Source organism: Ctenopharyngodon idella, chromosome 3 (genome assembly GCF_019924925.1).
Source record: "Ctenopharyngodon idella isolate HZGC_01 chromosome 3, HZGC01, whole genome shotgun sequence".
NCBI classification, from domain to species: Eukaryota; Metazoa; Chordata; class Actinopteri; order Cypriniformes; family Xenocyprididae; genus Ctenopharyngodon; species Ctenopharyngodon idella.
Window position 1 is genome coordinate 46,327,623 of NC_067222.1, and position 26,136 is coordinate 46,353,758.

A 26,136-nucleotide genomic window follows, 5' to 3' on the forward strand; every position below is an offset into this window, starting at 1 on the left:
TGTTTTATTCACTATAAAACACAGCTATGACCGCTTCACCCAACAGTTCTGTGTATCACTACACACAACACCCTTAGCAACCACTCTTAGCAACGTAAACTGTATGTTCTCAATTGATATTGTTCATTGAAGCTTACTGTATTATGTGAGAAAAATTAAGTGAGCGAGTTTATTTAGCATTTTCCTTCAGGTCAGTCCTATGTTCATAATAAAAAAATCAGTTTAAATGTCCGATGTATTATCTTGTCCTTTTAACAGTTAAGGGGTTTTCCGTGACTGACAGCACTAGTCAATGCATTTGTCATTTGCGTCTTAACAACAGTTCAGTCTTTTCAATGTAAAAGTCTTCGCTACTGACTGACACACTCATGAAGACAGTCTTTGTCGCCATCTAATGGAGTAATAATGTAACTTCTGTTGCTGTTCATGGTCAAGGACTATTTTTCCGGCGGAAGGAAGGCTTTTAGTGAAAGTTTACTTCATGAAAGTTGCATCGATACATATTTTTGGCTTTAATATTTGTATTGTGTGGTAACCATTTTATAAAAGCAATAAGGTACTCGAGGCTAGTGACTTCTTCACGATACAGCACAGCCTCTTGCACCATTATTGCTTACTTAAACTATATGAATAATGTGATTTTGATAATGTGATTTTCAAGAATTATAATCTGGCGCTAAAAATCCTATCCATTAAAAGTCAGTTGAACCAATGGGTTCACTCTGGGTTCTAAAGGAGACCCGATTCCTGGGGGGACTCGATTTCTCACCACAGCGGCTTTACATTTCCACAATGGAAGAGAGTGAAGGTGCGTCATCCATTTTATTTATTTTTTATTTTTTTATACAGTCTATGGTTCCGGATTACATTCACACTATACAGAACATACCTTTTTAGCAGTTGCAAATTACTTATACAAAACAAGTACTAACTCGAGAGTATGTGATTTCAGACACAGCCTGTGTGTTCTTGTGGTGCCGTCAGTCACGTCATTTACGGTTCAGGTGATTGGCTCAAAAACAATTGGCGTACTTCTGGGGGCCCTGCACCAACGTCACCATCTAATCAACTGCTGAAGAATAAAAATATGTGGTTTCATTCAGCAGTGTCCCATTACTCACTTAAAATAGGTTGTACATGTTAACCATAAAACCTTTTAATATCCAACCTACAATTAAAACAAAACAACTTTCTAGGGTTTGATCTAAATTTATTGCATTTTATTATCTCTGTAAAACAAGTGACATCATCAATACCCCTAAAAACAGGGTTACAATCTGGCTATAACTGTGCAGATAGAAATCGCTCGATAGGGTGATCGCAAATAACGCACTCTCTGTACTTGTGCCACAGGACCGTTCAAGTAGGTGTGCAGAACTGTTCAAATACCACAATGTGCTGTTCAAATCAATAAGACAAGTGTTCTGAAGACAAACAGTTCGACAGTTACATGTTATTAGTACAGTAAGAAGTGGTAAAAATATGATCAACTATAATGGGAATAAACCGCATCAAGAGAAGACGGACTTCACATTAACTAATTCCTGTAGTGTATGATCTGACAGTAGTCTGTTGCTTTATGTAACATTAGCAAATATAAAAAGTGTCAAAAAGAAAAAGTTTCTAAAAATTTAACAAAAAATAGATATATGACTGTAGAGGGTGAATTATAAATGCCCAAAGAGCATAAAGGTGTCCATATAACGCTATATTTAGATTGACACTAAATGTCCTGTGTGATTCATTAGATATTTCAGACCGCCAGCGAAATTCCCTGGCCATGTTTCACCCCAAAAGAAAGAAAATGTGGAAATTATACTTTGGGTTATTAAAATGAAGCCTGTTTTTAGGATCACTGTATATTTTTTCCATTGTGATATTGTAGTTACAATTAAGCCCATTTTCCCCAATCAAAGTCTACGTATAAAAATGCTCACTTATTACTTTAATAGAAAAATATATTATTTAAATTATTTATGAACCACTAGTAATATCTGTTGAACTATAAGTAAAATTAGTTTTAAAATTATATTGTAGTTAGGGAGATTTAATTGTGACGAAAATGGTCCTAAAAACAGGCTTCATTTCCTTTATGCAAAACATGTTTTCTAAAATTCAGAAGTGGCCTTAAATTACAGTATCCCCCCCAAAATGGCAGATAGTGTGCACATAACCCCTAATGAAGAAATATAAAAATCTGTTTGGATGCCTTGTCCTTCCATTAACTGATCCTCATGTTTGAGAAACAAGTGTGAGATAAGCGGACTTCACCGATAACTCTTCCAATCTCCCTGGCTTCACAGTAGCCAACAGTTAGCTCTGGTTTGCCAAATGGGTGCGGCCCTTTAAGGGGTAAAAAGCAACAAACGTGGTGTATGCCGTGCCGCCCCATCCTAATGTAGTGCTATTTGGCAAGATCTTCATTTCTTTCAAACAAAAGACTGTAAACAAACATTATGGGTTCTCAACTTCAGGATACCATTAACTGTCTAAAAGTTAATATCCATTAGTCAAAGGCCGCAGGTCGTCCAATAGCATGTGTTTGTCTAAGGGACACGGGTCAGGGATAAATATTTCTCTACATCTATTGATAAAAGTTTTGTGAAGGTATAAAGTTGTACTGGTAATTACAATGGAGGAAGTAAGAAATGAAAGCATGGTCTCATTTCTAACTTCTCCCCCTTAGAAATACAGTTTGGATCGCAGCTATCTTTCCGGATGGCTCTAGAGCAAGGAGCATTTCCTCCCCCTCTTCTTGACAGGAGGAGGGCAGAGTACGGCCCGGATGGCCTCGTCGAACACCGTCTTCAGGCCGCGCTGTGTGAGCGCCGAGCACTCCAGATACTTCACAGCCCCTGAGAAACACAGACAAGCGCTCGTTTAGCCCAAACATTTTGAAAGATAACATTTTCAGCTTAATGTGTGTGATTTCCAAGCACTCATATAATGTAACACCTATTAAAAAGCAATAATATGTAAAAACATAGTTGCAGCAATGAGCAAAAAATTACTGTATAGACCTTAGTCGGGGTAGTGCCTTATTTCATTTTTGACAGGAATGAAAAGGCTGTGAGGGACAGAAATACAGTGTGTTCAATTGATTGTAATTTAGAGATTAATAATATGACAATTGTCCAGCTGATGAAACATCTTTCCAAAAATCTATAGGAAAGTTGTGAGTTTTGAAAAATATTATACTGTTATACAGTTCATGCCCTTGTAAAGACTAAGTCTCACATCCACGTAAAATTCAATATGGTGTCTAACCTAACTGAAGTCTATAACAGTTAGAAAAATCTAATGAGAATCACCATTAGAGATAATTAGAGTAACCGAAGTAAAACATCTGGCTGTTTTAAGTGTCTTAATGAAAATAATAATGTCACATTAGCTATGTTTCCATCCAAAGTTGTGAATTTAACTTGTGCACAAAATTGGAATATCACATAAAGCATTTGTGAATACATCAGCGTTTCCATCCAATGTGTTTAAGAGAACAAAATGGACACTTCCTGGAATATTGATGCAAAATATCATCAATATCAAAATATCAAAATATCAGTAACAAAAATGTAAGTTGCAGCAATTGGGGAAGAAACTGTGGCTCTATTTTCCAGAGCGTGTCTCTGAGCGCAGACAAAACAAATACTCATGTTATGCTGGTGTTTGATAACGCAATCATGCGAGACGCACCAAAAAAAAAAAAAAAAAGTCCTAAAGTTTTGCTTCATTTCGGTTATGCAATATACAATTTTTATTAGAATTTTCTTGGGATTTTTATGTTGGGGTTAAATGTGTGGAAGACTAAATAATGGAATCAATTACAATTTTATTAATTTGAAAATTTAAAAAAAAAAAAAAAACTCCTCAAATAGCATTTTGAACTTGATTTGTGAATGGATAAAGAAAAGCAATTGCATTAAAATGCTAATTTACAGGTGCAATATGTAATGTTGACAGCTAGTGGTTGCAATAGATACTGCAGTCCTAAATCAAACTATTGGAGAGAGTTGTTTCCCCCGCCCCTCCTCCTTAGACTCGACACTCATGCAGGTTGCTAGATTAAGGACACGCAACAGGAGCGAGTGCAGTTGACAGTGGAAGGCGATGTGTAACAGTACACAAACATGACGGTTCGGTACGCACCTCGGTATTGAAGTCATGGTTCAGTACAGCAGGGTGGAGAAAACTAAACATAAAATTGCTTCTTTTTTCTTGTTTTTTAATTGAACTGTGGTCTCTGGGGTGTCTCTCTCTTTAAATAAATTCAATTATAATGAACATTTTCTTAAGGATTAAAAAACAAAAAAAACCTCATACATACAGTACATAACTATAATATTAAAGGTTACAATTAACAACAGCCCAAACTATTAAATTCAGTAGCTATTTTTTTATATATACATATATATCAACACTTTGATTACTAACAGGTAAAGTAAATATAATAAATATACATATAAGTTAATATCGTGCATATATTTAGTGAAATGCTCCGCTCTAGAGTTCATTTCTCTAGTGAACTAACATGCTGTGGACACTAAATGACTTGTCTGAGGTAACTGTAATGCTACATGAGATATTATTCTCAAGCAGTTTTATTGATGTCTTTCCACAGTTGAAACACTGGTTGAGTGATTTCACGTAAACATATCTTTGCATAGATCGTCTGTTGTCTGCGCTTTTTCCTATTGTGGCGGTTAGCAAACAGCATTACGTTACTGCGCGCCCCCTTCTGGATTGGAGTGTGGACCGCCTGTGACTGACTGTATTTGTCGTCTGACAGTATGAAGCAAATTGTGACATCCATACCGAACGGTTCAGGATGAATACATGTACCGTTACTTCTCTACCATTCATAGTAGGGCTGCACAATTAATCGAATTTCTAATCACAATTACGATTACGGATGCCACGATTTCGTAATCGTTTAAAGGCACGATTACAAGGAAAAATATCCACTTACATTATTCTGCATGTTTAAGAGGTGTGTTTAGAGCACGTTACATTGCGAGAGGCAAATCACGACTACTTCAGAAAAAGGTCTAACCTAGCACAAAAGGAGCTACCGGTGACGTAGGTGTACGCTGATATGTCAAACGCACACGAAAAACCAGCACCCGCCATTTTTAAAAAGCTGTGTACACAGCCTATATATTTACTCCACGAACTCTACAAACATGAAAAACATTGATAGGACCTCTCAACCTTATGCTAAGGCGAAAATCCAGCGCGACTTTGAGCAGACCAAGCGAAACATGATTATGTATTTCTGATATGCTAGCGACATTGAGTATCAACCACTCGGCAAAAGCTAATACTTTTAGCATATACTTACTTTCTTTGTATAACAGTTCTATCTAATAACATAGACAGGACTGTTAAACAGATCGTAAACTAATGAAGACGGAAAATGCGAGCACTGTGTGCTCGGGATCTGTCTGAACTGTTCTCAGCGCCGTCAAAATAAAAGTCACAACCACAAGCGCAGTTTACGTCACTTCAGGCCCTAGGGGAACATTAGTTCTCGGGGAAGAACAACCCGATGCAAAAGCCCCTTATTATAACACGCATATGTTGACTTTTTTTTTTTAATTTTTTTTTTTATTTATTTAAAGAAAAAACCAAGCCAATGTATAGTTGACATTTGAGGTTTAATGCAATAGAAAAATAGTAAAAAAAAATTCAGGAAGAGTTTTTTCAGCTTGTTTTTTATTTTTATACAAAAATATGGCATGCAGTTGCTTCAAACAATGGTATAACGCTATTCAATACATCGTTCAATGTAAATTGTGATAATCGTAATTAATAATCGCAATTACAATTTCAAGGGAATAATCGACAATTATGATTTTTGTCATAATCGTGCAGCCCTAATTCATAGAGATTTTTAGATGAATTCCAAGGCTTTTTGGGTCGGGTAGAATCTGCGATCACTGACCTAGTTTGTTTGCTTGCTTCTGTGGCTGCAATACACCACGTTTTCCGCCAACTGGCAACCCAGGTTGTTGAAATGCTATTGGGTAAATTGGCAGTGGGCGGAATCACAGACCAAAAGAGAAACAGAGATTCCGACACGGAACACACAGTTCAAAGTTAAATAACTGGCTGTAGAATTGTTTTTTGGAGAAACGAGTATGTGAACTTAGCATGCTTCCTAAATATCTGCAAATATTTTCTGGTATTTTTTTGACTGTACTAAAGCATAAAATTACATACAGCACCTTTAAGGGGAGATGATTTATTAATGTCCTCCACTGAACTGTGACATGGACCTGTTTTCATGAGGTGCTTAAGCACTTACCGATCTCTTTGGCCATGGCCAGTCCCTGAGGATAGGTGATGGGAGTCAGCTTCTTCTCCTTCAGTTTCTCAATGGTGTCCTTATCATCTCTCAGATCAAGCTTGGTTCCCACCAGGATGATGGGAGTGTTTGGACAGTGGTGTCTCACTTCTGGATACCACTGAACACACAAGACATATCCCATTTATCATGACAACATCCAGCACAGGTCAGAAATGGACATGCAGTTTCAGTCCTGCATGCACTGGGCTGAACATGACATTGTTATTTTAAGAAGTAAAGCTCTAATAATATCTGCTAGGTTGGTTCTACCTTGTACTTCGGGGAATAAAGCGCTTACCTTTGCACGGACATTCTCAAAAGAGGCAGGACTCACAAGGGAAAAGCAGATGAGGAACACGTCCTATGGGAAAAAAGCATTTGTGATGTACCAATGGAGATATACAGATGTGTTCCCACTTTTTAAAGAGCATCAGACAGAGTGTGAAATTAACACCATTCATATACAAATGCTTTTTATGGTAGTTTAACTCATCTGCCAGAAATGTGCAAGACCTCTCAGACTGACACTTGACAGGAAAAGCTGTTGCTTAGAAGTGACAATTTGCACACATGATAATATAAAAAGAACAGACAGGAGACATGACTGATGGAAACTGTTCACAGAGCAACCTTTCTGGAGGACTTTCTTCACTCCAGCAGTCTCAAAACAGTTAGTGAATACAAAACGCTATTAGTTGCCATGTAGTCATTTATTAAATGCCATAATTTTAAGACAACAGTAAAAATGGAAAGATAACTGAGATTGTAACTTAAGTGGACAAAAAAAAAAAAAAAAAAAAAAAAGATTTAAAGAGGACCTTTTATGCCCTTTTTCAAAGTCTTGATTTTGTCTACTAGAATAGGTTCACGTTTGAAGTTTCAACACACTACTAACTCACTCAACAAGGCCCCGCCCCTTTATTTTGCACATGCCTTGTGCGGGAATTTATTTAAATGAGGAATATTGTGACGTGTTCCTTCCTGGAAGACAACTCAAGACTACAGTGGAGGTGTTTCAGGGAGTTCAGAAACAGTGACACTGATAGAGAAAATAACTCCTGCTGGGGGGACTTTTTTCATGCTTAAACAGCAACATTACACACTAAAGAAAGATGAACATGGAAAAAAGCAGAATAGGACCTCTTTAAGTCCACTTTTATGCAAGAGACAGTGTCAATGCAAAGGTACCTTTGTGTCTTTTCAATTTTGTGTATACAGCAAGCTCTTTTATACGTTTAGTTAAAAAAAAGAAAGGTTGGTAAACAAACAAATTGGTTGGCACTAAAAAAAAACCCAAATCTCTTCATTGATTGGTCTTCTGCAGTTGTGTGATCTTACCGTTTGAGGGTACGACAGGGGACGAAGCCTGTCATAATCTTCCTGTCCTGCTGTATCCCAGAGACCCAGATTCACTGGTTTCCCATCCACCATCACATTTGCAGAATAATTATCAAATCTGTCAAATGAAAGGAAATGCAATTCTGAATATTAATAATTGTATCAGTGATCACCAGGTTAAACTGAATGTGAAATGCTGACTGTAAACAAATGCAGAACCTAAACAAGACAAGAGGCAGTTTCAGCTGTATAAAATTCACAGTCCAGAGGAATTTTTAACCTAGTTCTTCATTTACATGTTCACATTAAAATACTTTACTACACATCTCCCTGGAATACATGATTTTGAATGGTCGAATCACAGCTGTTTTATAAATATTTCAGTATATTGCCCGCTACATTGGATATTTCCTGTTGCCCATGGAAAACTATTTCCATGTCTCTGGTATCACTGTGGTCTCGCTCTTTCATACCAACGCCAGTTAGAATAGCCTACTTACTAACATTTCCTTTCCTTTCAGGCGTAACATTTGTATGCTTTTGAGAACAAAATGTACCAACACTTTATCCAAAGTTAGTGTGTTGAAATAACGGAAGCATATAGTCATGACTAAATATAATAACCCCAGGACTTGAGTAAGAAGCTGAAGTAATCAAAAAAACAATTGCTTTGCCAGTAACAGAGAGGAGGTGGTTACTAAATTTACAAATACGTAGAATCATTTTAGAGAAAAATGATGTAATGACTAATGAGTCATGTCACCTTTGCCATGTACTTATTCTATATAAACTGTTGTACTCTTTTTGCTGTTGGGATTCTCTGTGATTGATACAAGGTCCTCCCGGCCGTGATTAAGGGTGCTTTCTCACTTGGTACGATTGCCTGGTCTGAACTGCCCCGCTGGACTGTGTTCACATTATATTTGGGTCCGAACAATGGTGCGTTTGCGTCAAAGCAGCAGCTGTTTACCCGATGCTTGGTAATGATGGCACAGAAGAAGGTGGCAAAGTGCATAGCGTTGCTTACCTCACGGTCACAAGTTTTTGTAGTTTTGAACCGTTGGCTTTGTTTCCAAAGCTTGTTTCCAACGGCACTTCCACCTATCTGCTGTGAATGTACTGTAAATGCTCTAAAGAATGCTGAAGGCAAGCAGAAATGACAGATACAGCTTTCTGCTTGCAGTGCATCAGTCATGCTCATCAGGAAAGTGAGTAAAACACACAAACACATTATCATCAAATCATACCTCATTAAAGGATGAGTTCCCTTTCAAATGAAAATTAGCCCAAGCTTTACTCACCCTCAAGCCATCCTTCTTTCTGATGAACACAATCAGAGAAATATTAATAAATATCCTGACGCATCCAAGCTTTATAATGGCAGTGAGCGGGATCAACAAGTATGAGCTGAAGAAAGTGCCTCCATCCACATCCATCCATCATAAACATACTTCACACGACTCCGGAGGGTTAATAAAGGCCTTCTGAAGCGAAGCGATGTGTTTGTGTAAAAAAAAAAAAAAAAAGAAGAAAGTGTAAAACTCCTGTGGTTCAAAAAGCTTACGCTACATCCGACACCTTCCATATTCAACTTACGGAAAAAGCTCAACTGACATGACGCCAGTTTACACTTTCTTCCTAACTTGAATACTGAAGGCGGTCTGGCAGAAGCTAGATATTTTACTTCATAACTTGTTAAATATGGATTTTTTTTTTTTTTTTTTACACAAAAGCATCGATTCGCTTTAGAAGGACTTTATTAATCCCCCTGGAGCCATGTGGAGCACACGTTTATGATGGATGGATATGGATGGAGACACTTTCTTCAGCTCATACTCGTTGATCCCGTTCACTGCCATTATAAAGCTTGGATGCGTCAGGACATTTATTAATATAACTCTGATTGTGTTCATCAGAAAGAAGAAAGTCATATACACCTAGGATGGCTTGAGGGTGAGTAAAGCTTGGGGTAATTATCATTTGAAAGTGAACTAATCCTTTAATAGCGGTTTACTTCAGCGATTTAGTAAGATTGCGTTCATATCAGCAGCGAACCGTACCGGAGTTCAGAAGACAGCGTTCACATCATCCAAACAAATTGAACTCTGACATCAATCGAACTTGTGTGCGCACCAAAAGTGCTAGTGTGAAAGCACCCTAAAGCACATTCAAAGGCATTGTCTAGAGTCTGTCTGGTTACTGTTGTGCAGCAGGTTAGGCGTTAATCCCAAGTGATAGTGTTCTTAAGGGGTGAGACGTCGTCCCACTCAGCAAGACGGCGATAAGGAAATGTGCTAGAAGATACATTTGTAAGCGTCGACTGGAGACGCCCTAGGTTAATTTAAGTCAGGTACATAGGGTGCATTTTACTATGTTTTAGAGCCGCACAATTAAACCTTTGAGAAGTTCGATCACAGCAATCATTCAGATCTGCGTTTGGGCTACCGCTGAGCCAGAGAGAACCGTTGTCATGAATAGGTGCGAAACAGCTTCATAAACAGTCTTTTCAACCACACAGTATCGTTTCTGGTACGATAACTCATTTTAACAGATGTACTGGATAAAAGTTCAATTCAAGAGATTCATTCAAAAACTCTGATTCATCCAGTAATGAATCATTCATTCAAACTGATTTTTTAAATAATTAATTTAAATGAATTCAATATTTTTAAATAGACTGCAGCAACTGAAATTTGGTCACAAGCTCTAGTGAATTACATGTAATTTTGTTTAGTTGTCTATTCAGGATCATAGGAGAATCATGAAAAATAACTATTTAAAAAAACAAAACAACAACAACAAAAAAATCATGATTCTCAGTTTATCCAGAATCATGCAGCTCTACTAGATGGTTAGAAGTACAGGAATCTCCAGTCAAAGTAAAAAAAATAAAAAAATAAAATAACAAAAAAACAAAAACATTGCTTGGCTAAACAAGGAACTGGAGACACAAAGATGGAGATAAGGAGGAATTTAAAAAGGAGGACAGGTTACATCGTAGCTAAATAGTTTAGCTGTCTATTCCAATATTGACTGAAGATTAAAGTAATATGGATATTTAGATTAATACTGGAATATTGTTGCAGTGACTGCCTTGTTTTCTACTCTGAAATGGACAATGTATGTGTATGTGTGTGTTTGTGTGAATGAATGATACTTGAGTAAGGACAAACTCACACAGTGGGGATGTATTCTCCAGGAAAGGCATTGGTGGTATAGCTGATCAGAAGGCATGTTTTACCCACAGCTCTGGAATGAAGAAAAAGATCAACATGTCATGGTGATGGTAAACACTCATGATACAGGATCGTATCAGTAACCGGTTGAAAAACTCGTCTGTGGAGTCATTCGGTCAAAGGAGTTCTCATCTGACTATGACTATAGAGCTGAAATTTAATTTTGTGCTGTTTACTTCCTCTTAAAACTGAAAGCAGTTTTGCAAACTTTTTAAAATGTTTTAAAAAGCTGTACACATTAAATGCCATCCACACATACTGCCTCAATAATTACACAATCAATTAATTTCATTTTCTTTCCCTAAAATGAATTAATAAAATGAGTCTATTGACATTTTAACTATGAAAAAAAATATTGTAATTAAATGTTTTAACCATGTACAGCCTGAAATAATCAATGTTTTTAAATTGGAACCGTTTACTGAACCTTTATAAAGAATATAAAAGAAAATATAAAAAAAATAATTGCCTATGTTTTGTATCATATTTGATGCATTGGTCTTTTAAAGATGCAGTGAGAATATGGAGCTCATATATTAAAGGGGGGGGGGGGGAATATTCAGAGGCCCAAACTGAGCAAAATCATATAATTTGGAGCAGGAGATGATATTTATATGGCCAAAAGCAAGATGAAATTCTGATTGCTTGTAATGTAAATCAATGAGATCTTTATGACTGTATAATATCAGTCGTCACTCTATATCTGCCAATGTCGTAGTAACATGATATTTAAATGCTTAGTTTTTAATAAAATAAAAGCATAAATTAAATGTGTTCATCATGTAAAGCGGTCGAGTCTCTTGAGGAAATTTGGACTAAACCTTTCAATTCATATGGATTAGTTTTAAGATCTCTTTATAAACTTTTTGAAGGGTCAAAGAGTCAGTTGCGTAGCTGTCAATGGAGGGACAAAAATCGCTCAGATTTCACTAAAACTACCTTAATTTTATGTTCCGAAGATGAACGAAAGTCTTACGGATGTGAATGAGTAAATGACGACAGAATTGTTATTTTTGTGTTAACTGTCCCTTTAAGTTGTCTGTTTGAGGGTCAGTAATAACTTGTAAATGCCCTGCACCTACTAAGCCGCATATTAGAAAGCATCTTTTTAGCATATCTTTTTAGCATAACAGGAGTATTTTGGCCGTTAGAAGAACCCAGTTTTGACGTCACTTGCACTCCGTGCCTCTCGCATACCGCGCGTGACGTCAAACTGGGGAGTTAATAGAAGTCTGTGATACCAAAAACACTGTCTAAGGTAACAGTTCAGCGGGCTTTGAGACACAGACAGAGTAAGAAAGTGAGCCAAGTCGTCTTCAGCTTGACAACATGTCAGTACCGAGACAGTAAAGTTACTCACCCGTCCCCGACGACCACACACTTGATGGCCTGCATGACTTCAACTCGATATTTACTCTCCCTCCGCGCGAAAATACACAAGATCAGTCAAATAAACGACGCTGTTCACACAACACTTACTACAGATGTAGATTACGACGCTTTTGTAAATTTAGCTTTCTCCCTCCTCTCATTCCCACACACAAGAATGAAGTCGAGTAAGAAAGTTTGAAGCCACCACCCAAGACAGGAAGCGACTCCTACAGATTTACAAGCGCACTTCCGCTCGGTTCCCACCAGAATAAAAGCCCTCCAGTTACCGCCCATTTTTCTTTCTTTCTTTCTTTCTTTCTTTCTTTCTTTCTTTCTTTCTTTCTTTCTCTCTTTCTTTGCTTGTTTCCCCCCATATTTACATGTATTTATACTAAATTTAGCTAATAATAGAAGTAGCAGATCACTTGAATAATATTCATCATGATAGGACATGTCATAAGTGGGAAAAACACAGCTGAAAGCTGAAAATTATGTGATCCTGAACAGAAATCTGACCAAAAAAAAAAAAAAAAAAGCTGAGTGAGGACAGCTCAATGAAAGCATATTCTGCATGTAAACCACAAAATGTACAAAATATATCAATATCACAATTAAATCTGTTTACAAGATAGTAATTGCAAGGGTAATGTTTATAAATGAATTTAAAAGAACAGAGAAACAATACACATAGTGTTATAATAAAGACAACATTTTGTATTTGTCAAAGTAACTGAATTTGGCTTCCTAGATTAAAAAACAAAAACCTATATACATATCGATATTATGAAACAATTCATTTGTGTTAAATGTCTAAAATTCAAGTTTACAAGATTTATTTTTAAAACATTTTCAGCTTCGGGACAGTGCGGAGGGCGTGACCACATTGTTGTCTAACTCCAGAACAAATAACTTTTATGACTTATGATGAGCCTTTTTTAGTGAATCAAAAATAGATAGCTCAACCAGTGTAATCCAATTTCCGAAAGAACAACTCGGACGAACCGTTTATTTATTTATTTTATTTTTTATTTTTAATGAATCAAACGTGCTGAATTAGGAACCGCACACTAGCATGCTACTCTTAGTCCTTTTACCATATCTTTTTAATGCATGAATAAGAGTTTATGTGATTCCGAATTCACGACTGCCGGGGAGCATCTACAACAAGAAAACAAAACGAATGGTGTATGTATTTCATATATCTTAATTAATTTATTATTTTGAGCTAGGTGACTTAATTATTAAATTTAACATTAATGTTATGGAATAAAACTACGTTTAAACTGACGTTTACAGGAAGTAGAAGTTGACAACATCCGGTCGCGAGTCTATCTTTCCTAGTCAGAATCGAATGATAACAGGGTGTAGGATGATTTCATCCGATGTGAGATGACTGTTAGCGCGTCGGATCCTGACTGTAACGGCCGCTCATCATGTGTCATCTGTGAGAGTCAGTGAAGCGTCCTCTTATGGCGGGACTGTCGCATTTAGTGCTGCGTGTGTCGGGCTCGTACGGTGTGTTCTCTAAAGGGCTCAGCAGGACTCTGCTCATCTTCTTTGATCTCGCCTGGAGACTCAGAGTCAGATTCCCCTACCTCTATGTCATCGCCTCCATGATGTTTAACGTGCGACTACAGGTGCGAGTCTGTCTATCTGTATGTTTGTCTCTATCTATCTATCTATCTATCTATCTATCTATCTATCTATCTATCTGTCTGTCTGTCTGTCTGTCTGTCTGTCTATCTATATGTCTATCTATATGTCTGTCTATCTATATGTCTGTCTATCTATATGTCTGTCTATCTATCTGTCTGTCTACGTCCATCCGTCCGTTAATGTGTCTGTCTGTCTGTCTGTCTGTCTGTCTATCTATATGTCTATCTATATGTCTGTCTATCTATCTATCTATCTGTCTGTCTACGTCCATCCGTCCGTTAATGTGTCTGTCTGTCTATCTATATGTCTGTCTATATGTCTGTCTATCTATCTATCTATCTATCTATATGTCTGTTTGTCTATATATCTATCTGTCTATCTCTATGTCTGTTTGTCTATCTATCTATCTATGTCTATCTATATGTCTGTCTGTATGTCTGTCTGTCAATATGTCTATCTGTCTGTCTGTCTACGTCCATCCATCCGTCTGTCTGTCTGTCTGTCTGTCTGTCTGTCTACGTCCATCCGTCCGTTAATGTGTCTGTCTGTCTATCTATATGTCTGTCTATCTATCTATCTATCTATCTATATGTCTGTTTGTCTATATATCTATCTATCTATCTATCTATCTATCTATATGTCTCTCTGTATCTGTCTGTCCTGTCTATCTGTCTATATGTCTATCTATCTATCTATCTATCTATCTATCTGTCTGTCTACATCCATCCGTCCGTTAATGTGTCTGTCTGTCTGTCTATATGTCTGTCTATCTATCTATATGCCTGTCTGTCTATCTATCTATCTATCTATCTATCTATCTATGTCTATCTATATGTCTGTCTGTCTATATGTCTATCTGTCTCTCTGTCTGTCTGTCTACGTCCATCCATCCGGTAATCTATCTGTCTGTCTGTCTGTGTCCATCCGTCCGTTAATGTGTGTGTCTGTCTGTCTGTCTATATGTCTGTCTATCTATCTATATGCCTGTCTGTCTATCTATCTATCTATCTATCTATGTCTATCTATATGTCTGTCTGTCTATATGTCTATCTGTCTCTCTGTCTGTCTGTCTACATCCATCCGTCCGTTAATGTGTCTGTCTGTCTGTCTATATGTCTGTCTATCTATCTATATGCCTGTCTGTCTATCTATCTATCTATCTATGTCTGTCTGTCTATCTATGTCTGTCTGTCTATCTATCTGTCTGTCTATCTGTCTGTCTGTCTGTGTCCATCCGTCCGTTAATGTGTCTGTCTGTGTGCATCACTAGTGATTCAGATGTTTTTATGACTATTATTTGGTCATCATTTTTAAAAAGTAAGATATTTATTTTCTGGTTTAGTTTAGGGGATCATTTCAGTCATTGTTTTTTTATGTGCTGTAACTGGAGCTAACTTTTTTTTCCTACATATTTCTGAGCAGTTCTAAGTCTTCAGTTCTAATCTCATCTTTGTCCCTCTTTCAGGTTCACATTGAGATACACTGACTGACATGGAATAGCTTCCTCTTCAAAACTTCAGCTTCTGGACACAAGCCCAGTAATGGCACTCAACTCTATCATTACCACAGTCTTCACCAGTGCAGCTCATGAATTATCTATAACTGGGAGACATACAGACCAAAACATGCTGACTGGAATACCAGTAGGAATTATTTATACAATATGGACATCGGCTTCATCGGAGGAGATGAATAGAAATGTATGATGATGCATCTCTCACGGTTTCATGTTACTTTATTTTAGACAGGTAAATACCTCATGCTCAGCCACTGGACAAGTGCGGACAGTGATTTAACCATGAGACTAAAATGGCAGACGTTTGGGCAAAGAGTTGCTGAGCTCCAGCGTGCTTCTAACACGGAGAGAGTGCATGATTAAAAACTTGAGCACAGCAGTGTTACAATGTGTTTTCTCCGCACATAATCATTTTTGCATATGAAGAGAACTTTCGATTTAATATATTGGTTTTGTTTAGTTGCATGACAGCTCACAGTGGGACGGACTGTATCGCACACCTCCATCATTTACTCACTAACACAGCAGCTACTGTTACACAAAACTACAGGGATTTGTACATATAGATGGATGTATTTGTTTGTGTTTTTGTTATTATTAAATATGTGCATTATTTGGCAAGTGCATTTTGGGAGGATTGTGAATGTAAGTGATTTAAACTTTGACAATAAATTATGAAGAGGTATTTTGCCTTGCCCTGCAACTGGGATGTTTCTTTTTACCTTATTAAATTCGTAAAAAAATGCTATTGCATCCAGAAAAAAAGGCTTTCAGAGAAGGTCATCATGAGGAAAAAACTGTAGTTTAGTTCTTAGACACACGAGGGCACTATTTCATTCATCCTTTTTTGAACCATTTCAATATTTACTGTGTGAAAGTGATTATCTTTTTTCTTATTAAAGAAACAAATGGTATAAACATTAATAAGCATCTCCACAAAACATGCAACAGACAAGGGGGAAAAACATACAGACAAACAACATGCTTACACAAAACAAATTGTTGAATAAATAAAAAAAACATAATAATTACGTGATTTAAAAAATATATTAATTTAAACATAATAAACTCATAATTAAATACAATAGAAAACACTAATGAGTAGAGGAAAGTAGATTAAACCAAACCAAATCACCAAAACATTTCTCATATTTCTTCAGGAATTTGACATTTTTTATTATTAGTTTAATAAAGAGATTTGATTCTGTTTCAGTTAAGAAAGTGAGTTTAAAAACATATAGTTATGGATAAAAATAAAAAAAATGAGTGAACAAAATAAAGAATTTGAGGAAATATTCCATTGACTTGTTGGAAGTGTTAGTATAATAGCAGATAATTTATTTTAAATTGAAGGATCGGGCAATAATATCTCATTCATCCTTGCAACAATGATGGAAGGACACATCTTTTTACATTTTTTTTTACTTAGTAATTTTTGACTGCACCTTTATAAAAGTTCTTGATGTTACAGTAGAGATAAATACTGAATAAATACTAGAATAAAGAGTTCATCCAGTGACATCAGACTGTAAAACGTCTTGGTTCTAATAACTTTATATTTAAATGTGCAGTTTCCCCATAAAAAGTTTCACATATAAAGAAATTTAGAGCTGTGTTTATAATCATGTCCACTTATACAAGATAAAGAATTAAATCTCGCTATTGGACACTTTCAGAAAGAAACACTTTAATAAAGTTATAATGGTATAGTATAAGTATATAAGGGCTTTTAAGCGCCAAAAAAAATAAATAAATAACGACTTATATAGTGATGGCCGATTTCAAAACACTGCATCATGAAGCTTCAGAGCGTTATGAATCTTTTGTGGCGAATCATGATTCGGATCGCGTGTCAAACCGCCAAACTGCTGAAATCACGTGACTTTTGCGCTCCGAACTGCTGATTCGACACGCTGATTCATTACGCTCCGAAGCTTCCTGAAGCAGTGTTTTGAAATTGGCCATCACTATATAAGTCGTTATTTTGTTTGTTTTTTTGGAGCACAAAAATATTCTCGTCCCTTTATAATATTAATATTGAACCACTGTACTCACATGAACTGATTTAAATATGTTTTTAGTACATTTATGGATCTTGAGAGAGGAAATGCCATTGCTGGCTATGTAGGCCTCACTGAGCCATCGGATTTCAACAAAAATATCTTAATTTGCGTTCCGAAGATTAACGAAGGTCTTACGGGTGTGGAACGCCATGAGGGTGAGTAATAAATGACGTTATTTTCATTTTTGGGTGAACTAACCCTTTAATGCTGCTAAACCCTTTCACAAACAAAAACACCCACTATAATATAAACTATAATGAAACACTTGCAATTTATGTTGCTTGTAAAAAAAATATATTTTTATCAGAATTCAAAATGGACATCAGTAGAGAAACTTTTATTTTAGTATTTGCTAGACTGTTGTTTTAAATGTATCAAGTGTATCTAGGTCCAGCTCTGCTCTAGTCTTTCTTATCTATGTTGTGTTACTCAGAAAACAAGAGGTTATTGTAAGGGTGTGATCCTGTCCACAGACCTCATGCTGTAAGTTCAGCAGCCTTCCTTTGATAGCAGGCTATAGTGTAAAATGCTGTTGCCAAGGCAACTGCCTAATTCTTTGCATGTCAACCCTCTCCACACATACAGGATTTTCCCTGCACACTTGGAAAAAAGAGGATTTACACATGAGCATTTGCTCAATGAAATGTTTTAATGGGGTTAACTAAAATGGACGGTTTAAATCAGAAAGGACAAATCATCAAATGCATTGGATTTTTGCATATTTTGCATGTGAAATAAATAGATTGATAGGGTATTTTTAAACGGGTCAAGCTTAGTAGCATGCAGGTACACAAGGGCTACATACACATATCCATATCCATATTGCTGTGTATGGATGTGTAATGATTGACCTTTATGTTAAAATATGAGACCGCCTACAGGAAATGTCTAAATGGAGCGAGTGATGCTTAGTAATTCCCCTGTTTGAAGCTTTGATTTTTTACGCACGACACATTAATTGCACCAGAGGCAAATATGGTTTTGATGGTTAATTATATATGATGATTTATTGCTAAGATTAGCAGTTTTTGGAAATTCTTCCATTTGCAATGCATAAGATGGTAGGATGAGCAGGATAAGCATTTCTGTTGGTCCTGAAAAAACATTTCTGTAAAACAAACCATAATATTCAACCTTAACTCACTCTGCATTTTTGATTTTTGGAAGTAAAAACTATGACTTTACAGTAGAAAACAGTAAAAGGACATTTTTGAGAAGTCCTTGCATGACACGTCACGTTTGATTATATTTTAAATAGTTTTGTTTTCCAGGTTTTTTTAATCAGAAATCTACGCTACAGTGTTTTGTGTTACATGTTCTGTTATTTAGTTACTGTTTATTGCATTATTATTAATGTCGTGTGTGATACCCTGATGGTCTTTGCGCGCAGGGCTGGATTTACCTCATATTATGACATATAGGCAAAAGACAAAACTGCTACTTTTCAGAAAATTGAAAACAAACAAACAAAAAAAATGAATTTTTTTTAAAAATAATTAAACACTGTGTTATGATATTGTGGCTGTATGTATGATCATATACTTGCATGTGTCATTATATTATTAAAGGGGTGGTATAATGCTATTTTTACAAGATGTAAAATAAGTCTCTGATGTCCTCAGAGTGTGTATGTGAAGTTTTATCTGAAAATACCCTACAGATCACTTTTTATAGCATGTTAAAGTCCCCCTGAAATCAAAATTTAAGTTTTTTTTAGCTTTTAGTATGAATATGTTAGCCGTAATGTTATGAATAATCTGGTGTGTTCCAAAACAATGACAAAATTCACATTTAGGAGATATAAGCATTTAAAACTTACAGTCTCTCACTTCCTTTGAAATGAATCACGGATTTTCATGACATCACATCGCAGTTCAGTTTCTCATCAAATCTTCGGTCCAATCAAATGCTCTCTAGAATCTGAAGTCCCACCCCCTCCTACACTATCAACAGACACTGAACCTGCGGTTGAAATCGGTCATTTGTTCACACACTTACTAGTTTCTACATGGTGAATGGCACATAGTGCACTATATAGAGGATAGGGAACGATTCAAACAGTGTAAATATGCTTTCCATTGGTGCGAATGAAGTCCGTTTTCGCATTAGTATAACGTGAACTGCTGCAGCGTGAGCACAGTCTGCTCTGGCCCAGGGACACGAGAGCACAGAACGGATCATATCCGCGAGTCGGCTCAGACCACGAAAGGTATCGGACCCATTTAAATTCTGCACAGAATGCTGTATTCTAAAGTGATTTAGAGGAGATTAGGAGGATAAATGGTTAGATATTAAAAGGAAACAGTTGTTTTACTGAGTTTAACGGCTCTGGCCGAGCTGTGATATAAACAAAATGCTATTGGCTATTTTAAAAAAGTAGCTTTGTCTTCCTGTTTCAGTTGAAATTATGTTAACACATTGAATAATGCTTTTGCGTGTTCCAAGACACTTCAGCAGGCCTTTAAATTTGTCACTTTTTGAGGGTGAGCAAAAACGCTCAGTTTTTGTGTGTGTCCCTTTAAATGCAAATGAGCTGCTGCTCCTAAGCAGAGGGCGGGGTTACAAGAGCTCATGTTAGCCGTGCCGATTACCTCATGCAGACTCACTGAAAATGTCAGAAACTGTTCAGCCTTTTATGTTCAATCCTGTCTCTTCTCAAGAAGAAGTGACAACATGTAGAATACAACAGGACGTTTCTGAATGGTTAGTTGCTTAATTTATGTAGCTAATGTGGGATATCTTAAAGTAACTGATTAGCATATTCTGTCATGTTAATGTATAAATCGCTCGTGTAGGAACTGTTGTAAGATACCTACAGAGCCAGAGAATATATGCTGCATGAAGTTTTTTGTTTTCTGTCATTTGTCCAAAATCTCATGTTATAAAAGCCTTCGCACAGGCTATTTAACACAGTATTGGCTATGACTCGACGACAAATGCTAGACTAAGACACTCTTCGCTGCTCCTCAAATACATAAAACATTACCCTTTAGCCTATATGGTGTTTCTTAAGAAAAGAAAATGCTGTACTTATTCAAACAACCAGTTCTTTATTTACCTTTGCATTGCAAACAAGCAGAGACGGTGCAAATTGCATCACTTCACTCACGATGGAGGCGGGGCGGAGTTATGAGATTTGACTGAAAGTTTGATGAGCCAATGGAGTTACGAGGTATAATAAGCTCTTTTTAATCCTTTTCATTGGTTAAACATTTGTAAAACCCACAGACAGACATAAAGGGTGACCAATAATAGTAATACATTTATAAAAAGAAATAAAATAAATAAATTTATAGGCCTAATAAACTGAAGAAATATGGAGATATGAGGTTTCTCCCCAACAGTGTCAAGTAATATATCTGAAAAATAAAAGAACAAGAACAATCCAAACACTGCATAAAATCCCACACAATCTCTCTCACAAACACTGACCTTTCCAATAAAGTTTAGTGTGTAGTAGCTATAAGGAATTTGACAGTATGACCATCAGCATAATATACGCAGGATGTCCCATTTCTCTGACCCCCTGGTGCCCCTTTCCCAACCTCCAACTATAAATCCACAGGATGCAGGCTCTTCCCCTGCCGCGTCTCCTCTAGAGAATCAGTCTGAGATCTCTGAGCAGTGGGTTACTTTTGTGTCCTCTGCGTGCTTGGAAAGATTTATTTTGAACTGTTTACAATTAACGGTGTCTCTGTTACCATTCAAAAGTTTGGGGTCAGTAAGTTTTTTTTAAAGAAATTTATACTTTTATAGTAAAGTTTTTATGCTGTTCTTTTAAACTTTTTATTCATCAAAGAATCCTGAAAAAAAAAAAAAAAAACTTTTTTTTCACAAAAAAAGGCTGTTTTCAGCATTGATAATATTCAGAAATGTTTCTTTAGCAGCCAATCATCATATTAGAATGATTTCTGAAGGATCATGTGACACTGAAGACTGGAGTAATGATGCTGAAAATTCAGCTTTATCATCACAGGAATAAATTACATTTTAAAATACTGGTAACACTTCATAATAATAATTAGCATTAGTTAACTATATCAGTTAACATGAACTAACAATTAACATTCTAAAAGCATGTCTTAATCTTTAATGTTATTTTCAACATTTACTGATTAAAAATATTTTATAAAAAATTTTAATGGGCCTGAGCTGACATGAGTTAACAATGAACAATGAACTAACATTATAAACATTAAAAATACTGTATGCTTATGCAATAAGCTATGTTGCTTATTGTTAGTTAATGTTAGTTGATGCATTATAATGGGAACTTATTGTAAAGTATTACCAAAATACACTCACCGTCCTCTTTATTAGGCACACCTGTTCAAACTGCTTGATAACGCACATATCTAATCAGCCAATCACATGGCAGCAACTCAAAATGATCTGTTGAAGTTCAAACTGACCATCAGAATAGGGGAAGAAAGGTGACTTAAGTGACTTTGAACGTGGTATGGTTGTTGCTGACAGACCGGCTGGTCTGAGTATTTCAGAAACTGTTGATCTACTGGGATTTTCACACACAACCATCTCTAGGGTTTACAGAGATTGGTCCAAAAAAGAGAAAATATCCAGTGAGTGGCAGTTCTGTGGGTGAAAATGCCTTGTAGATGATAGAGTTCAGAGGACAATGGCCAGACTGGCTCAGCTGATAGAAAGGCAACAGTAACTCAAATAACCGCTCGTTTCAACCGAGGTCCGCAGAAGAGCACAACATGTCCAACTTTGAACCACACAATAGAGTATTTTTTGGACAAAAAATAATTTGCGACAAGCCTTAAATTGGGCCACGACCCGCCAATCATTTAAGGGTGCAAATCTGGCTTAAAATCGGGATTAAAATCTTCAAACGTGTGGCCAGCTTAAGGGACGAGCAATGCACAGACTGAACATGGATGGGGTGTTTGGGGAAATGAGGTGTTGGGGTGAGGGGTGACCCGACTGAAGACACTGGAGCAGATGAAAATGTATTTGTCTGACTGCTCAATCAGGCCATATGAAGTCGGTCAGCGTGCCGTTATCTCCCCTGACTGGAGCCGTATTCTGCCAGACATATTCCGCCTGAGGGCAGGCCGCCTCTGGTGCAGAGCACGCTGGGAAACATTCAGCACGTCACACGCTTAATGCATGCTTATATGCCATCCCTAACCGTAATGATGGTGGAACAAATCGTGTCTTTAAACATAACAATGAAATGTTTTGACCAAAATGACAGCCCTGCACATGCGACTTCCGCTGAGAAACTCGACCCAAAAGAGACACACATGCGTTGAGCAACTCGTGCAGATTGCAGCTAATGCAATTAGTGTGCTGCGATCAGTCACGCATCACTCCACCAAAACCCTCTCAAATGAGAGGAACAGACAGTTGTTCAGGATGTGTGTTTTTGACCATATTTGTGCAGCAAAGATTATGCATATGACCTATTTTCAGTCTGCAGCTTTGATATATTCAAAACAGAGCTTGTGCTTGACTCTGGTTGAAATGCTAGTCTCACTCTAGTGTGTGTCCCACCCAAGGAAAACTGGGAAAACAGAGTGTTTCCTGGACTGCGTTAGACATCTGCTCCCAGAACAGGAAATACTCCCCCAAAACCTGAGGCTCCCTCAAGTCCTCACACTCACACACTCACACACACACACACACACACACACGTTGGGTTTCCATGTTTTATGGGGACTTTCATAGACATAATGATTTTTATACTGTACAAACTATATATTCTCTCCACTAACCCTAAACCTATATATCACAGAAAACTTTCTGCATTTTTTCATTTTCAAAACACATCACTTATAGTGTGATTTATAAGCTGTTTTCCTCATGGGGACCAAAAATGTCCCCATAAGGTCAAAAATTACTGGTATACTATCCTTATGGAGACATTTGGTCCCCATAGCGTAGGGTTTACCAGGTACTCACACACACACACATTCATTATAACTCCCACTCTGTCCACCAACACACATTTTTTCACACTCTTGAGACTGGAAGAGCCTGAAACAGCTTCGTTTTTTGGAAGAAGAAACCGGCAGCAATGATTTTGTTAAAAATGTAACATCTGGATGGACTTTGAAGTCAGTCTAGACTTCATATTGAACACAGGGATGTAAGAGTTGTTTCAGGAAAATAAATATTGATCCATGACTGACTATCGTTGAAGATTAAAATAATCTGTGAAATGGATCTCCCGTTCTTCTTCCATCACATCTACTTCATGTCGATGTGTGTATCAGCATTTTGAATTGTGACTATTAAAAAAGAAAATGCCACGAGACAGAGAAATAAACAGCTAACTTCATTCTTGAGGAGTTTGGTAATGTGTATAAAGAGAGCAGCTCGTTTCGTCTGAGAGGCCGGCATGTCGTAATTGAATCCATGTGTCGGAGAAACATACAGGCGTAGTGTTGTGAACGTCCATGCCATCGGCCCCTTCAGACATTTTTTCATCACCCTTTACATGAGATATTATCCTGTGCCTGAGTTTTATTCTCCCCAATTGTAAGGGAATGTCGTTCTCCTCTCAGCTGTATTGATGAAGGTTTCCCCAATCACATTCACTTCACACTTGTGTGCTGTAAGTCAGTTTTGGGTCTATATAAAAGAGCTGCTCTGAAATACAGCATTCTCTTTTATTGATGATACTTTTATTTATTTAATTTTTTGTGTTTGTCCCTTTAAGGCAAGTCAATTCACTCGGCAGCCATCTTTGAAACGCCTCTTGGGCAGCTATTTCAGTCATGTAAGTGCAACTCCTATCTCTTTAAAAAGGGGAAACATCAAGTTCTCCAAAGATTTTTTTTTTTACCAAACTTACGATTAAATTTCATATTTGAAATCATCAATGAAATCTGACAACAACTGTCTCATCAGTTTTGTTTCTAACCTCAAAAAAAAAAAAAAAAACTGCATTTTCCAGGCTGGACCAGCTAAATGCGCATGTGCAAACATGCGTGTCTCAGAAGCTTCTAACAGCTGCTGCAGTGACGCAATGACTTTATCAATTGATCGTTCGCAAAGACCCCCCCCCTTTCGTTACTGTTGCTATGTCCGATAAGTCATGCCGATCTCTCGCCACACATCTTGTTCTCATGCAGTAAAAAATACATTGCGGAGCAAAGAGGACACTGACAACACGTCGACAGACAAGACAGAGAAGGTTACTTTTGATATGAAACAAAGTCTCAGATTTTCTCAGTCATTTTTAAAGAAGTTTAAACAATAAATACCGTTTTGTGGCTCTTTAATGTGTCGTGACAGATCGCTGTACTGCCTCAAGTTCAAGTGGCTCGTGAACCGATCATCTCTTCCAACTAGTTCATTTATAGCATCAAATAAACATAAATGAACATCAGAAGGAATGTTGTTTCAACCGCGGAAAAATGCCATTACACACCATTTTTCAAGTTCAAGTCCACCTATGTTAATCCGCTAACTTCCCTGACTGCTTTGTCAGACAAAATGGTGGATTCGCCGTTATGATTGGTTAGATCGCCTGTCAATCAAACTCCTGGCGAAGGGTCAATTGGCGATTGGCAGGACTTGTCTTTGTATGTCTAAAGATGTTTTAAGCTGCGTCCGAAATCAGGTACTGAATAGGTACTACATTTGAATTTAAATTTACTTCACGACCGTTGAAAAAGTATGTTCTATATAGTAGGAATGTGTGTAGTATGAATGAATTCGGATGTACTACATCCACCATGTTGTTACTGTCACATGACCTACCATCAACTCCATTCACAAATCCTCTCCCAAGGCTGCATGGGATAGTAAAGTGTCCATCGTATGCGCACTTTAGAATCTCGCCGGAAGTAGTAAGTCATCCGGGTACTTTTCGCCTATTGTTTTTCGAATACTATGAATTCGGACATACTACTCTGTTCGCATACTGTTTTTGCATACTATATAGTAGAGAAGTATTCGATTTCGGATGCAGAGTTTGTCCGTCTTTGTTAGCTTTGAGGTCTTTGGTATGCTACTGTATTCGCAAAAGCTGACAAAATTATGTAATTGATTTAAAATTTAGACACATTTAAAAACCTTCTTCTACTACTCAGAAGTGTGTCTGTAATATATATTTTAATGTGATTATTAATTTGACATAATGATTATTAATTTAAAGTTTTTATCATTATTATTTTGATAGTGTACACTTTTAAAGGGCCCACTTATTTGGTTATTAGGGCTACAATACAATAAATGAAGTAACAGCGATTCCTACTAAAGTGAAGGCTTGGCTTATGAATATTAATTACGCTATATGATGTTTGTGCTGATTGGCTAAAAGGAAAGCGTTTGTTAGGTGAAGAATTGTGAAAGTCAAAACTTTACTCGGCTTTTTATCTATTAAGTTTCATTGTATATGTTTGTGTCTGTCTTGATGCTTGGTCAATATTGTATGCAAAACAATAATGCCAGTGTATAGTACTTTGAAATTAAAACTGACTTTTGAGGGCTCATGAATAATAAAGCCCGGCTTCAGAATGGTTACTAAGCAACGTCAGCATTACCTGGGTAATATTCATACGTTAAGCCCTCGTCGTAGTAGGATTGGTAAATTCGCGTGTGAAGGGCGGAGCGAGTGTGATGACGTGTGGCGGT

General features: G+C 36.9%; 2 protein-coding genes across 2 annotated transcripts; one reads left to right on the forward strand and one right to left on the reverse strand.

Annotated features, from left to right (window-relative positions):
* Positions 1 to 1,189: 1,189 nt before the first annotated feature.
* rac1b (Rac family small GTPase 1b) lies at positions 1,190 to 12,541 on the reverse strand. Its single transcript, XM_051887413.1, has 6 exons — positions 12,281 to 12,541; positions 10,862 to 10,933; positions 7,685 to 7,802; positions 6,645 to 6,707; positions 6,305 to 6,464; positions 1,190 to 2,855 (listed from the first exon to the last, which is right to left on the reverse strand). Exons 1-6 carry the CDS (start codon positions 12,313 to 12,315, stop codon positions 2,725 to 2,727), a joined length of 579 nt encoding a protein of 192 aa, XP_051743373.1. The 5' UTR covers positions 12,316 to 12,541; the 3' UTR covers positions 1,190 to 2,724.
* A 1,028-nt stretch (positions 12,542 to 13,569) lies between these two features.
* Positions 13,570 to 16,166, forward strand: LOC127508915 (small integral membrane protein 10-like protein 2A). Its single transcript, XM_051887417.1, has 2 exons — positions 13,570 to 13,928; positions 15,413 to 16,166. Exons 1-2 carry the CDS (start codon positions 13,761 to 13,763, stop codon positions 15,431 to 15,433), a joined length of 189 nt encoding a protein of 62 aa, XP_051743377.1. The 5' UTR covers positions 13,570 to 13,760; the 3' UTR covers positions 15,434 to 16,166.
* The last annotated feature ends 9,970 nt before the right edge of the window (positions 16,167 to 26,136 follow it).

Excerpts from the sequence above, each read along its gene's own strand:
- rac1b (XM_051887413.1), bottom strand. The coding sequence starts at position 12,315 with ATGCAGGCCATCAAGTGTGTGGTCGTCGGGGACGG. Across the intron at positions 10,934-12,280 it reads TGTGTGGTCGTCGGGGACGG|AGCTGTGGGTAAAACATGCC; the intron begins GTGAGTAACTTT and ends TCTTCATTCCAG. Across the intron at positions 2,856-6,304 it reads GGCCATGGCCAAAGAGATCG|GGGCTGTGAAGTATCTGGAG; the intron begins GTAAGTGCTTAA and ends TGTGTTTCTCAG.
- LOC127508915 (XM_051887417.1), top strand. The coding sequence starts at position 13,761 with ATGGCGGGACTGTCGCATTTAGTGCTGCGTGTGTCGGGCTCGTACGGT. Across the intron at positions 13,929-15,412 it reads TGTTTAACGTGCGACTACAG|GTTCACATTGAGATACACTG; the intron begins GTGCGAGTCTGT and ends TCCCTCTTTCAG.